General features: G+C 47.9%; 1 protein-coding gene across 4 annotated transcripts in view; it reads right to left on the reverse strand.

The window, feature by feature from the left end:
• Window positions 1–17,379, reverse strand: part of SMURF2 (SMAD specific E3 ubiquitin protein ligase 2) — a 111,186-nt gene that overhangs the window by 27,223 nt on the left and 66,584 nt on the right. For 2 of the 4 annotated variants that reach the window (XM_082272100.1, XM_082272099.1), the window contains exons 7-9: window positions 14,180–14,263; window positions 3,745–3,947; window positions 1,305–1,389 (exon numbers count right to left, since the gene is read on the reverse strand). In XM_082272100.1, coding sequence (XP_082128226.1) covers window positions 1,305–1,389; window positions 3,745–3,947; window positions 14,180–14,263 — 372 coding nt within the window. Of the gene's footprint in view, window positions 1–1,304; window positions 1,390–3,744; window positions 3,948–14,179; window positions 14,327–17,379 lie in introns of all 4 variants that reach the window. The other 2 variants (XM_082272098.1, XM_082272097.1) reach the window with 1 other exon arrangement.

The following is a 17,379-nucleotide window of genomic DNA, read 5'->3' on the forward strand; positions in this document are numbered from 1 at the left end:
TAACATCAGCAAAGAGTCTGCCCCCCACCCATACCAACTAAATCTGCATTGGTCGGCCCAAGCCCGCCACCCCCGTGGGAACTTACTGCGCCCCGTGGGGGGGGGGGGGCACCCGACCCCCCGACCCATTACTCCAGGACTAGCCAGGGAGGCGTTCACCATCTGCAATTCCACTGGGATGCCACCTGCATGCCTGGCAGAGGTAGAGGCCACGATAATTAGAAACAGAGGACCAACAGTGGTCCGTTAACATCCGTGTCATTTTGTCAAACAGTTCAAAAATAAGAAAGGAAAAAGAGAGGAGGAGATTTTTTTATCACTTTTATTGCTGTCACAATGAACATAAACATCCCTTGTGCCTGTAATAGGCAGTGACAGGTACTCTCCTCTGCCCTTTAAAGCATTTGATCACACTAAGATCAGTGTGGTCAAATGCTTTTCATTTTTGAAAATGGCGCCGTTTACTCACAAGGAAACCTGAAGTGATGGAAGGTAATCACTTCTGGGTTCCTATATCATAGAGGTGATCAAAGCCATTCCGGTCCTTGATTGCCTCTATGATCAGCCAGCGTTAGCGCCGGCTGGCCGATGGGGACTCCCAGTGGGACGGGAGATCCTGGTAAACCCGCGTAAGGCAGCGGGAGGCGAGGGGGGGGGGGAGGGACACATCCCCTCCCACTGCTTGTAAAAGAGATCCAGCAGCTAATCACCAGGATTGCTTTTAAAAGAGCTGACCACCAGCTCCAACAAAATAAAAAAATAAAAAGGTACAGGGACGATGCCTGCAGCTGCATATAGTCCCGGTATAACCATTTGAAGTCCAGCAGCGTATGGGTATTAACCACTTTCAGTCCAGCGGCGTATGACTATGTAGCTCAGGGGTGTCAAACTCCATTTCATCGCGGGCCGCATCAGCATTATGGTTGCCCTCAAAGGGCCGGTTATATCTGTAGGATTAGATGTCCAGAGCACCCCATGCCCTGGGGGGGGGGCAAAGAGGAGCCTTTCTACAGCTGCACAGAGGAGTGCAGGATCTGGCAAAGGTGTTCTGTCTTCTCTGCTGTCGACTACAGAAGAGACAAGGTGGGGGCAGAGACATGGGGGTTGCCGCAGCTGCAGGAGAGGTGAGAGGGCCACATGAAATGGCCTGGGGGGCCGCATTCGGCCCGCGGGCCTTGTGTTTGACACCTGTGATGTAGCTGGTCGGCAATGCTAAACACAAGGAAAAAAACTGCAAACAGCCACAAACTAAAAGCCTGATTTACAGAAGATATAAGGAAGGATTGGCTGGACAGTGACCTTACCTAGGCACCCGGGGGTCGTGCCACGTGCTGACACCAGTCTGTGTGTGTAGGAAGTACACCTGGCCCTGCTGTGTAGTCCTCTGTTCTGTAAGGAGGAATGGAAAACATTACCGTATGAAAGCCACATCCATCATTGAACAGAGATCGTATTTAGATCTAAGACAGACAGTACAGTGCTAAGACAATATTCACATTCCTGCTTAAACCCAATTATGACAGGTTCTCTTAGGGTTCAGTTCTTTATAACCACTGGTCTGTGGAGTGTTATTTACAGGCTAGCGTCTGCAGTCTGCACTGGGAGCTTTACATGGGATTCCTCAGAGTTCAAAACCCTAGCGTTCCAGCTAGGGCCCCGAGGACTGAATACAGTCCTCTGGCACGTTCTTTGTGGCCCTCAAAACCCCTGGAGACAATAGTCTGTTTCCCTGCTGCTCTGTAATAGCAGTGAGTTCTAGCAGTCTATGTCAGCCTCTCTCACCCTTTTTTACCCCAGGGGCACCCTGAAAAAAATGTAAACGTCTCAAGGAACCCTTATAATAGCAATTTGTTAGGGTCAACGACGAAAGTGTCCCCTACATTGCTGGTCAGAAAGCCACGTTTACCTAAAAAACTGATTACATCATGTTGCTTGCTTTGCCAAATTTATTCTGTAACTATGCAGAAACTATTAAATTGGGGTGGGGGGGGGGGGGATGGGCATCAGCCACAGCTAAGTGAAACCCTAGCAACCTCTGAAGGAACCCTGGCGGAGAACAGATATGTTCATTGACCATGGATTCATAGACCCTTGTTGGAAGGACAACTAGCTACAGGTCAAGGAACCCCTGGTAGCCTCTGGAGGAACCCTATGGTTCCATGGAACCCTGGTGGGGAACGGTCAGGTTTAATAATTATTGATTAATTGATCCTGGCTGGAAGGTTAACTATCCACAGCTTAACTATCCATCAGCGACAGCTAAGTGAAACCCTGGCAATCTCTGGAGGAACCCTGGTGGAGAACAGGTATGTTCATTGACCATGGATTCATTTCATAGACCCTGGTTGGAAGGACAGCTAGCTACCGGTCAAGGAACCCCTGGTAGCCTCTGAAGGAACCCTATGGTTCCATGGAACCCTGGTGGGGAACGGTCAGGTTTATTAACTATTGATTGATCCTGGCTGGAAGGTTAACTATCCACAGCTTAACTATCCATCAGCCACAGCTACGTGAAACCCTGGCAACCTCTGGAGGAACCTTGGTGGAGAACAGATATGTTCATTGACCATGGATTTCATAGACCCTGGTTGGAAGGACAAATAGCCAGAGGTCAAGAACCCCTAGTAACCTCGCGAGGAACCCTGGTGGGGGAACGGTCAGGTTTATTAACTATTGATTAATTGATCCTGGCTGGAAGGTTAACTATCCACAGCTTAAAGACCTATAGCATTCTCTGGAAGAATCCTGGTTGAGAATGGTCAAGTTCATCGACCATTGATTAATCGACCCTGGTTGGAAGGACAACTAGCCAGAGGTCAAGAACCCCTAGTAACCTCGCAAGGAACCCTGGTGGGGAACGGTCAAGTTCATCGACCATTGATTAATCGACCCTGGTTGGAAGGACAACTAGCCAGAGGTCAAGAACCCCTAGTAACCTCGCAAGGAAGCCTGGTGGGGAACGGTCAAGTTCATCGATCATTGATTAATCGATCCTGGTTGGAAGGTCAACTAGCAACCGCATAAAGAATAAGTCCACCCTTAAACTAAAATCCCTGCATCTATAGACCTCCTCGATCTAAGATTAACCTGTATAGCCCTGTAAAGAAGAAACCAGTATACTTACTTTTTTTAAGCCGATACAACCGATCTCCAGCGGCAGAAGCTCTGAAGAGGACACGGCCGACAACGGCTGTGAAATAAATTGGATGGGATGTCACCCATAGAGTTACTATGGGGCTTCCGTTGACGGCCGTGCCCTCTGCACCCGCCTCCCTAACTAAACTGTGGCTGACAGCTCAGCATGAGATAGGGTCGGGTCAGATCGGCTTCAAAAAAGGTAAGTATACTGATTTCTTCTTTACAGGGCTAGATAGATTAGTCCTAAATTGAGGGGGTCCATAGATGCAGGGATTTTTCTGTTTAGGGTGGACTTATCCTTTAAAGAAACTCTGGAGGAACCCTATGGTTTCAAAAAACCCTGGTGGAGGATGGTTAAGTTCATTGACCAATGATTCATTAACCCTTGTTGGAAGGTCACCTAGCCACAGGTCAAGGAACCCCTGGGGGGGGGGGGGGGGGATGCATCCTAAACCCAGAAGCAGGCAGCACCATTACATCACTTCCCCTGCACAGACCACCTATCTACAGTACATTGCAGGCGGGCAATCAGAAAGTGGCCATTTTCCACCAAACGTCACAAATGACACCCCCTGCTCTTCACCTCTAGCAAGCGCTGGGACTCACCATATCCCTCAGGCAGGTCAGGCGGGGTGTGTAGATGCGTTCTGCTCATGTAATTCCTGTGTCGCTGTGACCGCACTCGTCTTTCCGTGATGCGGGGGTCCGAGCTCTGGCCGCTGGTGGCTCCGTTGGTCCCTGTGATAGGCGTGTTTTCATCTACAAAACAGCTCAGAGGCCTCCCAGGACTGGAGTACTCCGATGCTGGCCTGGGGAAGAGAGGGTGACACCATCGCAGGGATAAACATTCTGATAAACTGATATAAACAACCTGTTGAAATTATATAAACATTGTGATAAACTGATAAAGACATTCTGATGAACTGATGGGAAAGATGAGAGCAAAATGTAGCAAAACTAACCTGTGCTAATACATTCAGTGTTTCAGAAATCGAGTCAATGTGTTTGAGGAAACAACAATGAAGATTTATAGGTTATCATTATCAGTAATACTCTGCAATGTAAAAGTAGGGCTTGACAAATTTACTTTGAATCTAGGAGATAGCGAAAAAAGTTACATTTTATTTTACCCAGCAAATCTTATGGGTAGAACATGTAACATGCTCCCGAAGGTGAACTTATCCTTTAACCTTTTCACTTCAAAAAATACCCCCAAAACATGATATATTTTCTGAAAGCAGACACCATAGGGCAGTGATGGCGAACCTTGGCACTAAGGATCGACCGATCTCGTTTTTACATTGCCGATACCGATATTTTGGTCATCGCATATCGGTATCGGCCGATATTTTCGTACATTTAAAAAAAAAAAATTATTTTTTACTTGACAGGTACTCTTGTGGAGGGATCTGGGGGTCTAACCCAAACCCCTCCTCTGCACTTAAAAGCTTTCAAAACGCCAAATTTGGCTGTTTTGAATGCTGTAATTTTTTTAAATCTGGCGCCGAGTACCTGGAACTTTCGGAAGTGAGGTCATTCCGGAACTTCCGGAGGGGACTTCCCCTCCTGCTCTTTGTAATGACAGACGAGCGGCTTCATAGGTTGTCATTACAAGACAGAAAATAAAAACAAAATACACTGCGCTTGATTAGTAGAATGGTAAAGATGTGGTATCAGCAGCTAGCACAAAAAAGTTGTTGGACCTCAACTAGACAAGCAATGGAAACAAAGTATACAGCGCTTGATACAATAATCTCAATCTCAGCCAGTGCTTAGACAGGTAGACACTGGGGAGATGCTTGCAGTGCGGACGTTGCCGGTCTCAGCATCTGACGAAACCGGTAGGGGACCGGCAACGTCCGCACTGCAAGCATCTCCCCAGCGTCTACCTGTCTCCAGCTAGAGGCTACACGGCTGCAATTACCACCCCGTCTATTACATGACTTCCCTACAGGAATTTGACTGTTGATGCTCGTTTTACCCAGATTAAATGTGAGTGTTACATTGGCTCTCTAAGCAATAAAGTGTTTGTGTTTAACATACTACACTATGAGGATTTTTTCTTTTTCATTCATATGATATTTGGGTTGACACCATTTCCTATGAGGGGATCATCTTTGAGCATGCAGAGGTTTTTCCTGTAGGAGAAGATTGTACATCCATCCATCCATTGCGGGGTGTGAGGAGTTCCCTTTAAAGGCGTATTAAGATCCCTGTAATGGGGATCATATGATTTCGGTAAGAGGCCACACTTGTTGGTGTTTGGTGGAGGTTATCTCTTCAATTTCATCACCTGGTTTATGGACTTCTCTCCTCATGGACTTTCTATTTATTGACTTATAGTTTCATTCGTTTTTATACATTGTGTATATTATCTTAAGCACTGGCTGAGATTGAGATTATTGTATCAAGGGCTGTATAATTTGTTTCCATTGCTTGTCATTACAAGACAGCCGACCGTCGGCTACCGGGGTGGTGCCTCTAGCTGCAGGCATCACTCCGGTACAAGCACTTTCCGAAATATCGGTAATATCGGCCACCTTGGTGGCCGATTCCGATATATCGGCTTTGCCAATAATTGGTCGATCACTACTTGGCACCCTAGATGTTTTGGAACTACATTTTCCATGATGCTCATGCACTCTGCGATGTAGTTGAGCATCATAGGAAATGAAGTACCAAAACATCCGGCGTGCAAAGGTTCGACATGACTGCCCTAGAAAATAAAATAGTTGTAATTCCAACTTTTTATGTCACACGATGTTACCGCAAAGGAAAAAAAAAAAAAAAACGCATTAAAGTAAATTTTAGGGGACACAAATTTTTGGTAAAATAAAAAAAAGGTTGCACTGAGTTACTAGATACCAACCATATCAAAGCTTTAATTTGCCTGTGCCCATGAAATAGTAAAACACTTCAGTATACTATATTTACTATACACAATAATTTAAAAGGCCACCAAAGGTCATCAATTTAGCGTTACGAAGGAGGTCTGGTGCTAAAATTTTTGCTCTCACTCGGGCGTGCACGGGGATATGCAACGTGTATCCCAAACGACGTTCCTAGGTATAGGCGTCCCGACGTGTGTGTTTACGTTAGTATGTGCGTATAAGTGGGGGGTGGGAGGGATTTTATGTGCTTGGATGTCATTTTAATTTTTTACAATAATAAAAAAAAAATTTTACCTAACTTTTTTTTTTATCACATAGGGAACAAAAAGCTCCCTATGTGATAATTTTTTTGGTGACAGGTCCCCTTTAATGAGACATCCAGAGTCTAAAAACCGTGCATGTCTCCCCCTGTTCACTGAACGTAATGCAATGCACATTGAACTGCATTACATTCTTCCTGGCCTTGATGGCCAGGGAAATGGTCAATGGGGATACGGAAGTGACTACATACATATCACTTCCGGGGTCAGCAACAAGGGGAGGGGAGCAGACGTGTCTGCTCTCCTCCCTCCCCTCTACTTCCGGGGTCAGCAACAAGGGGAGGGGAGCAGACGTGTCTGCTCTCCTCCCTCCCCTCTACCCGGCGGTACCCACTATGCCAGGTGTGTGCGGAAGCAATCAGGTGGCAGCCCAGGAGCCAGACTGCCATTTTTTTTGTCACCGTGGCGACCTGGTCGGGTGCACCGATCGGACTTTTCTAGTCCCGATACCGATATCTGGCATTGTGTATCTGCCGATACCGATCCGGAACTACACACATACACAATATGCATGCGGCTGCAGTACAGAGCAAAGCCGCTGCTTCATGTGTATGGCTCCTCCATTCACAGGTGGAGTGCATCTGATATCACTCCGCCTGTGAGCCGGATCCTATACAGGAAGTAACGGCTCCCATCCCATACTACTACACCAAGTAAGGGACGGCTGAGCCGGGACTCAGGAAAAACCGGATCGGCTGTGGATCGGCAGCTCCGTGCAAGTAAGGGACAGCTGAGCCGGGACTCAGGAAAAACCGGATCGGCCAATGGATCGGTTAATTTTACCGATCCCCCGATCCAGCTATTGTGGCAGTATCGGCACCGATATCCGATCCTAATATCGGATCGGTGCATCCCTAATTACAATGCTTAAAAGGTATGAAAACCCCAACCATGAACTTCTCTTATTCGCTCCCTTTTGGTCTGTAGACTATAATATTGAAGCTGTTCTGTTTTATCTGTTCAATAAGTGCATCTGCTGGAACTGCTATGCCCGTGCCTCCCCTCCCCTCATTCAGCCAATTCACAGAACCCTTGGTATTATGTGAACACATTCACAAAATACAAAGGCTTCTGTGAATGGGCAGCAGGTAATTTGATGATGAATTTGATTTATAGAAGAAGCAAACATGTTTCGGGGTGACAAACACTCCCCCCATTCAGGGCCTAAAGCTGAACTCCAGGAATTCAGCTACTTTGTAAAAACTGCAGGCATACCGCCTCGAAGACTTATCTCTATTATTCACATCTGACAGATTTATTGTGCACCAAGAAGAGAACTTTCAGAGCTCCAACACTGCTCACTGTGGTCTCTGTTCATTCAAGAACAGAGTCGCCAGAACTGCTGTGCCCGCCTCTCCCATTCTTCAGCCAATTCACAGAAGCCTTAGTATTATGTGAACCCATTCACAAAATTCAAAGGCTTCTGTGAGTGGGAGGCGGAGGGGACATAGCTGTTCTGTGTGGTTTTCTCTTCTCACAGTCAGAGTTTATCCTGCCCCTCCCCTCTTCCTGCCCAATCACAGAAGCCTTTGCATTATGTGAATCATTCACAAAATACCAAGTCTTTTGTGAATGGGCAGCAGAGGGGAGAGGCGAGCATACCTGCTGTGTGTGCTCCTCTCACAGCCGTAGGGTGTCCTACGGAAGTGCGATAAACCGGTCACATTTAAGTAATATGGAGAAATCCCAGCAGTGCACCTAATTGGATTTAACTCATAGTGTGCCTTCACTGTTTGCTAAGATTGCTGAATTATTGGAATTCAGCTTTGAAGAATTCTGACTGTACTTAAATGGACTCCGGTGACCAAATACCAAACAAATCTGCATTGAGATTCACCGCTTGGAAAATTTCAGGACGACAGGTTGATGAACGCAGCAAAGGGCCCTTGTGTTAGGAAGTGTGATACTGGCAGGATCACCAGGTGAAAATGAAGGAAAAAAAAATCCTGACAATTCTAAAAACTGGTAAACTGCAAGACAATACATTTTTGTTCATTTTTAAAGCTGAATTCCATGAATTCAGGAACTTTGCAAAAAAGTGAAGGCATACTATGAGTAAAGTCCAATTAGGCGCATGTCACCTCTGGGACTTATCTCTACTACTTATGTGTGACAGGTAAAGTGATTGTAATCTTTTTTTTTTTTTTTTTACAACATGTTATACTCACCTGCTCTGTGCAGTTGGTTTTGCACAGGGTAGCCTGGATCCTCCTCTTCTTGGGTCCCCTCTTTGCTGCTCCTAGCTCCTCCCTCCTGTTGAGTGCCCCCACAGCAAACAGCTTGTTATGGGGGCACCGAGCCGAGTTGCAGCTCCCTGTGTCCATCCAGACACAGAGCTACGTTTCAGCCCCGACTCCTCCCTCTCCTGATTGGCTGACTTTAATTGACAGCCGCGGGAGCCAATTGTGCCACAGCTGTGTCTCAGCCAATAAGGACGGAGAGTCACAGAAGGCCGAGGACATCGCTAGACAGAGATGGGGCTCAGGTAAGTATTAGGGGGTGATGCGGAGGCTGCTGAACACAGAAGGCTGTTTATCCTGATGCAGTGATGGGGAACCTTGGCACCCCATGTTTTGGAACTATATTTCCCATGATGCTCAAATACATTGCAGACTGCATGAGCATCATGGGAAATGTAGTTCCAAAACATCTGGGGTGCCAAGTAGGGATCGACCGATTATCGGCAAAGCCGATATATCCAGGTCCGATATGCTCTTTCCCCGATATATGGGAATCGGCCATCAAAATGTAGTTCCAAAACATCTGGGGTGCCAAGGTTCGCCATCACTGTCCTAATGCATAGAATGCACCTTCTGCCTTTAAAACCCCTTTAATTGCACTCCTGGAAGACACACTCTGGGATGTGAGAGGAGAGAAGAAAACAGAGCAGCTATGTACGCCCCTCCCCTCTGCTGCCCATTCACAGAAGCCTTTGTATTTTGTGAATGGGTTCACATAATACAAAGGCTTCTGTGAATGGGCAGAAGAAGGGGAGAGGTGGGCATAGCAGTTCCAGTGACTGCTTTTGAAGAAACTAAGACCACAGTGAGTAGAACTGGAGAAGTTATCTTCCTGGAGCACAATAAACCTGTCAGACGTGAATAAAAAAAAAGAGAAGTCTACAAGATAGCAGGCACCTCCTTAGACTCATGTGATACTAAACACATGCTGTTTAATTTACATTGTCCCTTTTTTTTTTTTTCTGTATGTGGATGATGGCACTGAAATTATTTTATTAAAAAACAAACATCTAAGTACCTTTTTTCTAATCGATATACAGCTGTCACATGACCCAGCTTTTTCCCCATATACAGCTGTCACATGACCCAGCTCTTTCCCAGCCTGTCTGCAGGGAAACATAGGCAGGAGGAGCTTGTAGTCCTCGACTGCCGGTCACATGTTCAAAATAAACAAACAGCCTTTGGAATACAGAGTAAAAATAAATATCAATAAACCGTTTAAATTGTCATACAAATATATATTAGAAATCAAATCTATTATTTTTGGGCAATACCATGGTGTGGGCGGATTTCTGCCAGTCACAGGCTGTGTCACGCTGCCTCCAGCCTGTGTCTTTGAATAAGAGGGAGGTGAAGTCTCTATTAATCTACATGCAATATCCCACCCCCATTGTCTTTAGCTGGTTAGTGGGCATGGAGGAGGGAGGGGGTGGGCTCTCATTTGTGTATACGCCCACAGCTCAGATGTGATAGGCAGGAAACGCTCAGCACCGAAAAGTCCCTGAAAACTGAGCATGTGCAGAGCTGCCACCACAGCTGCAAAATCTTCTAGCTGAATTGGGGACATGAACAGAAGGGGGAGATAGAGAGCTGGTTATCTTCAGAAAACGTATCCCATGGAATACACCATTTATTGATTGTTTTTAATGATGGGGGTTTAGTGACACTAACTCACGGTATGCCTGCAGTTTTTACAAAGTAGCTGAATTCCTGGAGTTCATCTTGAATGAGAAATATAAATGAGGGGCAGGCTCTAGGGCAGGGAAGGGTAACCTTTGAGAGATGGAGATCTATCTGAACATTGAAAAGAGAAAAGATCCCCAGAGAGCAGCGCCCAACGCCCCACTGACACCCCCTTTTTTTTTTTTAAAGAAATTAACTAGCAAGCCCCCCAATAAAAAGTAAACAGCATGAAGAAAACCTAGAAAAATCTACTAAAACGAATGTCACTGTAAAAATGTAAACTTAGCCTACCTCAAAAGTTACATTCAGTGAGAAACTCGGCACTCACTTTCATTCACATTTTTTTTTCATGCCTGGGGAGTCAATGGTGACCCTACAAGTTTTGAGGGTCAGCAGGACGGGAGGCAGCAGGACACTGGGGGGGGGGAGACAGCGTTACAGGGGTCAGCAGGACGGGAGGCAGGACACTGGGGGGGGGGGGGGGGGGGGACAGCATTACAGGCGTCAGCAGAACACTGGGGGGGGAGAACAGCGTTACAGGGGTCAGCAGGACACTGGGGGGGGCAGCGTTACAGGGGTCAGCAGGACACTGGGGGGGGCAGCGTTAGAGGGGTCAGCAGGACACTGGGGGGGGGGGGGGGCAGCGTTACAGGGGTCAGCAGGACACTGGGGGGGGGGACAGGAGGGCACGGCCCTGGGGGGGGAAGGGAGGGCACAGCATTGGGGGGGGGGGACAGGGAGGGCACGGCACTGGGGGGGGGGGACAGGGAGGGCACGGCACTGGGGGGGGGGGGACAGGGAGGGCACGGCACTGGGGGGGGGGGGACAGGGAGGGCACGGCACTGGGGGGGGGGGACAGGGAGGGCACGGCACTGGGGGGGGGGGGACAGGGAGGGCACGGCACTGGGGGGGGGGGGACAGGGAGGGCACGGCACGGGGGGGGGGGGGGGACAGGGAGGGCACGGCATTGGGGGGGGGGAGGGCACAGCACTGAAGGTCAGATTCACTGCTTGGAGAGAAGAGTCACACTAATTGGGCCCAGAATTACAAAGCACAAATAATTTTATATTGTCCCATCAACAAATCTTCTCCATTAATTAAGCGAAAAAAGTTATCACACCCCCAAACAATAATAGTCACTTACCTACCAACCCAACCCCCACCCAGTCACTTACCTACCAACCCAACCCCCACCCAGTCACTTACCTACCAACCCAACCCCCACCCAGTCACTTACCTACCAACCCAACCCCCACCCAGTCACTTACCTACCAACCCAACCCCCACCCAGTCACTTACCTACCAACCCAACCCCCACCCAGGACCCCAATTCACAGCAATAATAAAATATAATAATAATGTGCAGAGACATGCTGGGAGGTTCATTGGCTCCTGAGTATATTAGATTGTAAGCTCCTTGGGGACAGGGACTGATCTGAATGTACAATAAGTAAAGCGCTGTATAAATATCTAATAAGTTTTATTAAAAATATAGAAAAAAAAATATTTTTTTTGCTAATGATGAATGAACCCAGGAATTATCACAGCAAATGGAGAAGAAGATGGGGGCGCATCTTCTAAGTGTGACCTGTAGGTTACACATAGATGGTGCGCCCCCTCTCCTCTCCTATAATTTAAGTGCTAGGCTACACTTAGATGGTGCGCCCCCTCTCCTCTCCTATAATTTAAGTGCTAGGCTACACTTAGATGGTGCGCCCCCTCTCCTCTCCTATAATTTAAGTGCTAGGCTACACTTAGATGGTGCACCCCCTCTCCTCTCCTATAATTTAAGTGCTAGGCTACACTTAGATGGTGCGCCCCCTCTCCTCTCCTATAATTTAAGTGCTAGGCTACACTTAGATGGTGCGCCCCCTCTCCTCTCCTATAATTTAAGTGCTAGGTTACACATAGATGGTCCGATACTCTCACGTATAATTTAGGTGCTAGGCTACACTTAGATGGTGCGCCCCCTCTCCTATAATTTAAGTGCTAGGCTACACTTAGATGGTGCGCCCCCTCTCCTATAATTTAAGTGCTAGGTTACACTTAGATGGTGCGCCCCCTCTCCTATAATTTAAGTGCTAGGTTACACTTAGATGGAGCGCCCCCTCTCTTCGCCTATAATTTAAGTGCTAGGTTACACTTAGATGGTGTGCCCCCTCTCCTCTCCTATAATTTAAGTGCTAGGTTACACTTAGATGGTGCGCCCTCTCTCCTATAATTTAAATGTTAGGTTACACTTAGATGGTCCGCTCTCTCTCCACTGATCTATGTGATAGAGTACATTTAGACGGTGTGTCCCCTCCCCCCCCCCCCCCCTACACTTAGATCAGGGGTGTTCAAACTATGGCCCTCCAGTTGTTCAGGAACTACAATTCCCATCATTCCTAGTCATGTCTGTGAATGTCAGAGTTTTACAAGGCCTCATGGGATGTGTAGTTTCGCAACAGCTGCAGGGCCATAGTTTAGAGGATCCCTGACTTAGATGGTTCTCCCACCCCTCACCGGCTTCTCTATTTTACGTGCTAGGCTACACTTAGATGGTGCGCCCACTTGAATTCTCTAATTTATGTGCTAGGTTACACTTAAAGGGTCCGCCCCCTCTAATTGATGTGCTAGGCTACACTTAGACGGTGCGCCCCCTCTAATTCTCTAATTTATGTGCTAGGTTACACTCAGATGGTCCGCCCTCTCTCCTCTAATTTATGTGCTAGGTTACACTCAGATGGTCCACCCCCTCCAATTTATGTGCTAGGTTACACTTAGATGATCCGCCCTCTCTAATTTATGTGCTAAGATACACTTAGATGGTCCGCCCTCTCTAATTTATGTGCTAGGATACACTTAGATGGTCCGCCCTCTCTAATTTATGTGCTAGGTTACACTTAGATGGTCCGCCCTCTCTAATTTATGTGCTAGGTTACACTCGGATGGTCCGCCCTCTCTAATTTATGTGCTAGGTTTACTTAGATGGTGCGCCCCCTCTCTAATTCATGTGCTAGGCTACACTTAGATGGTGCGCCCTCTCTAATTTATGTGCTAGGTTACACTTAGATGGTCCGCCCTCTCTAATTTATGTGCTAGGTTACACTCGGATGGTCCGCCCTCTCTAATTTATGTGCTAGGTTACACTCGGATGGTCCGCCCCCTCTCTAATTCATGTGCTAGGCTACACTTAGATGGTGCGCCCTCTCTAATTTATGTGCTAGGTTTACTTAGATGGTGCGCCCCCTCTCTAATTCATGTGCTAGGCTACACTTAGATGGTGCGCCCTCTCTAATTTATGTGCTAGGTTACACTTAGATGGTCCGCCCTCTCTAATTTATGTGCTAGGTTACACTCGGATGGTCCGCCCTCTCTAATTTATGTGCTAGGTTACACTCGGATGGTCCGCCCCCTCTCTAATTCATGTGCTAGGCTACACTTAGATGGTGCGCCCTCTCTAATTTATGTGCTAGGCTACACTTAGATGGTGCGCCCCCTCTCTAATTCTCTCATTTAAGTGCTAGGCTACACTTAGATGGTGCGCCCCCTCTCTAATTCTCTAATTGAGGTGCTAGGTTACACTGAGATGGTCCGCCCCCTCTAATTCTCTAATTTATGTACAATATGCTATCTCAAGTCCTGATCCAGGGGAGCAGCAGCCCTCACGCCTCATGACCTCTTTCCCTGGGACGCAGTAGCACCATAATTTTAATTTATACTTCTAATAATTACCACACCCCAAAAACATAACAGTCCTTTACCTACCACCCTAACCCTACCCAGGACCCCAATTCAGAACAGTAACCCCTAACCTCAGGGGGGCGGTACATGATCCCAGCAATACATATAGAAGAGTGATAAATACTACAGTGGTCACACAAGCAGAATATCACAATATACAATAGACCTGGTTTGCACTTACCGGGTTGGGCGCTCCCACTGGGTGGTCCGGGTGATGTGGTTTAAGTACTGGATGCGCCCCGAGGCGGTCCGTCTTTCCTCCCAGCTACGATCCAGACACGGGAGAGATAAAGCAGTGAGTGCTATTTCCAGGAAACCCAGGCCGGGCCTTATAGTGTGGCCGCCAAGACAAGGGAGAAAATAAGCAGGTGTGATATGAATTATGAGGCTAGCAACGGGTGGTGGGCTTTGCTGAAAGGTCGGAGGTCAGAGTGGGCAAGTGGGCTTCTCCCATCCACAGCTTTCACCCCCGTCCAGGCTTATTGGACACGGATCAGACCCCGACTAGGACGGGAAATATCGGGGTCACCCCTACCAGCCAAATAAATCCCAGATGTCATCCAACAGCAGGAAGGAAATTAAACCTTAATGGGTGTCAAGAAGACAGCCTCCGACTTCTATAGGAAACTAGAGAGGTGTCAGGTTAGAGGGTTAACCCATCCAAAACTGAGATTTCAGGCATAAGCGGATTCCGATGGCCAACCGCTACCTTCTCCAGAACTTCAAGGGGGTCCTGCATGGTGAGAACATCGCAAGTTCCTGCCCCAGTACCCAATCATCCTCCTACTATCCTTCTATTGTAACAAGTCAGGCAACCATCAGGGATGGTGGGAACCCCTCATAATGGGCACAGCAGGTGTACAAACCCAGGAACTCAGCACAGGGATGGTGGGAACTCCTCATAATGGGCACAGCAGGTATACAGACCCGGGAACTCAGCACAGGGATGGTGGGAACTCCTCATAATGGGCACAGCAGGTATACAGACCCGGGAACTCCGCACAGGGATGGTGGGAACCCCTCATAATGGGCACAGCAGGTGTACAGACCCAGGAACTCAGTACAGGGATGGTGGGAACCCCTCATAATGGGCACAGTATGTGTACAGACCCGGGAACTCAGCACAGGGATGGAGGGAACCCCTCATAATGGGCACAGCGGGTGTACAGACCCGGGAACTCAGCACAGGGATGATGGGAACCCCTCATAATGGGCACAAAAGATGTACAGGGATGGTGGGAACCCCTCATAATGGGCACAGCAGGTGTACAGACCCAGGAACTCAGTACAGGGATGGTGGGAACCCCTCATAATGGGCACAGTATGTGTACAGACCCGGGAACTCAGCACAGGGATGGAGGGAACCCCTCATAATGGGCACAGCGGGTGTACAAACCCAGGAACTCAGCACAGGGATGGTGGGAACTCCTCATAATGGGCACAGCAGGTGTACAGACCCGGGAACTCAGCACAGGGATGGTGGGAACTCCTCATAATGGGCACAGCGGTTGTACAGACCCGGGAACTCAGTACAGGGATGGTGGGAACCCCTCATAATGGGCACAGTATGTGTACAGACCCGGGAACTCAGCACAGGGATGGTGGGAACCCCTCATAATGGGCACAGCGGGGGTGTACAGACCCGGGAACTCAGCACAGGGATCTCGCCAACACAGTCCCCAAGAGACTCTCATGGAGTTTAACTCTCCAGCACCTCGCAAACACTGAAATATCAGATTTGGCTGTAATTTAGGACATTTTAGGGCGGTAATTTAGGTAAACGCACTCTGACTCCGCCTTTCAGCAAGGCTAAGCTCAGAACAGCACACAAGTCATATGACAGACTAAACAGACAATAGGCACACACAGCGAGTCACACACCACCCCGGGGTCACATCTATTAGACAGGTTAATACAGCAAGAAAAGAGGAAATTCATCATTTATGTCAAGAAAAGCTTCAATCCCATTCGCAGATCAATCAATATATTATATATAACATCGGGACCGGTACTTGCCCCAGACCTGCGACTTGTAGCCGACAAACGCTGATCTGCGTCTGTGCCAGGACATTTCTGTTTTGATGGATTCCCTTAGGCCAGTGATGGGGAACCTAAGTTGGCACCCCAGATGTTTTGGAACTACATTTCCCACAATGTTCATGCATTCTGCCGTGTAGTTGAGCATCATGGGAAATGTAGTTTCTGGGGTGCCGAGGTTCGTCATCACTGCCTTAGGCCTGGTTCACACTTGTGCGGCTCTGGGAGCCGCCTTTTGCGGGGGAATGGCAATCCATCCACTTGATGAACAACGCTAAAAACGCTATTTTCGGCAGCCGAAATTTCAGTGCATAACAAGTAGTAAGTGACCACATCCACCCACATAAACGGTTAGAAGATGAGGGTATCCTGAAAGATCCTCCATCAGGTAACACCATATAGGCATACCAGATAGCCATGACCCATTTACAGAAAGGTCAAATCGCCCATCACCCACAAAGAGCTCATAGGAATCTCCGACATCTGACAAAACATATAGGGTGGAGCTTGTGGTGATGTCATCACGTAACCGGAAGTCTGCAGGAAGCCATTTTATGCATCGACTGGAGACACACAAAGCGCTTTTATACCTTTAAAATGTGAGTTTTATTCTATTTTTAACCGCTTCTCGACCACCCGCCACAGTTATACTGCAGCAGGACGGCCCTCCTGCGCGAACCGACGTAGGTATACGTCGATTGCGCGCCTGCAGCTAGGGAGCGAGTGAGCGTGTGCCGCCGGCAGCACGCTCCCGTCCCCACTGATCAGCGGGGACTCCGATGCATGGGGCAGGTGGCTCCGATTGCCCCCTGACACCCGCGATCGCTCCCCGTTGAGAGAGAAGGACGGTCAGCTGTTGTAAACACAGCTGACCGTTCTCCCTGGAAGCACAGAGCCCCTGTGATCCTTCTATACAGGATCACATGTCTCTATGATCATTTCACAAGCCCCGCCCCCATACAGTTAGAAACACGCCCCTAGGTACACATTTAACCCCTTGATCACTTACTGTGTTATCCCCTCTTAACCACAGGTCTCTGTGGTTACATCACAAGCCACGCCCCCCCACAGTTAGAATTGCACCCCTAGGAATACATTTAACCCACTGATCACCAATAAAGTTAACCCCTTCCCTGCCAGTGTAATGTTTACAGTAACAGTGCATATTTTTAGCATTGATTACTGCAGTGATGTCACTGGTACCCCCAAAAGTGTCAAAAATGTCAGTCATGGGTCCGATCTGTCCACCGCAATGTCGCAGTCCCGCAAAAATAAAAAAAAATAAAAAATCGCAGATCGCCGCCATTACTAGTAAAAAAGAAAAAACAAAAAAAAAAAAAAACG

This window comes from Pelophylax lessonae, assembly GCF_965119305.1.
Source record: "Pelophylax lessonae genome assembly, chromosome: 11".
In the NCBI taxonomy this organism is placed as follows: Eukaryota; Metazoa; Chordata; class Amphibia; order Anura; family Ranidae; genus Pelophylax; species Pelophylax lessonae.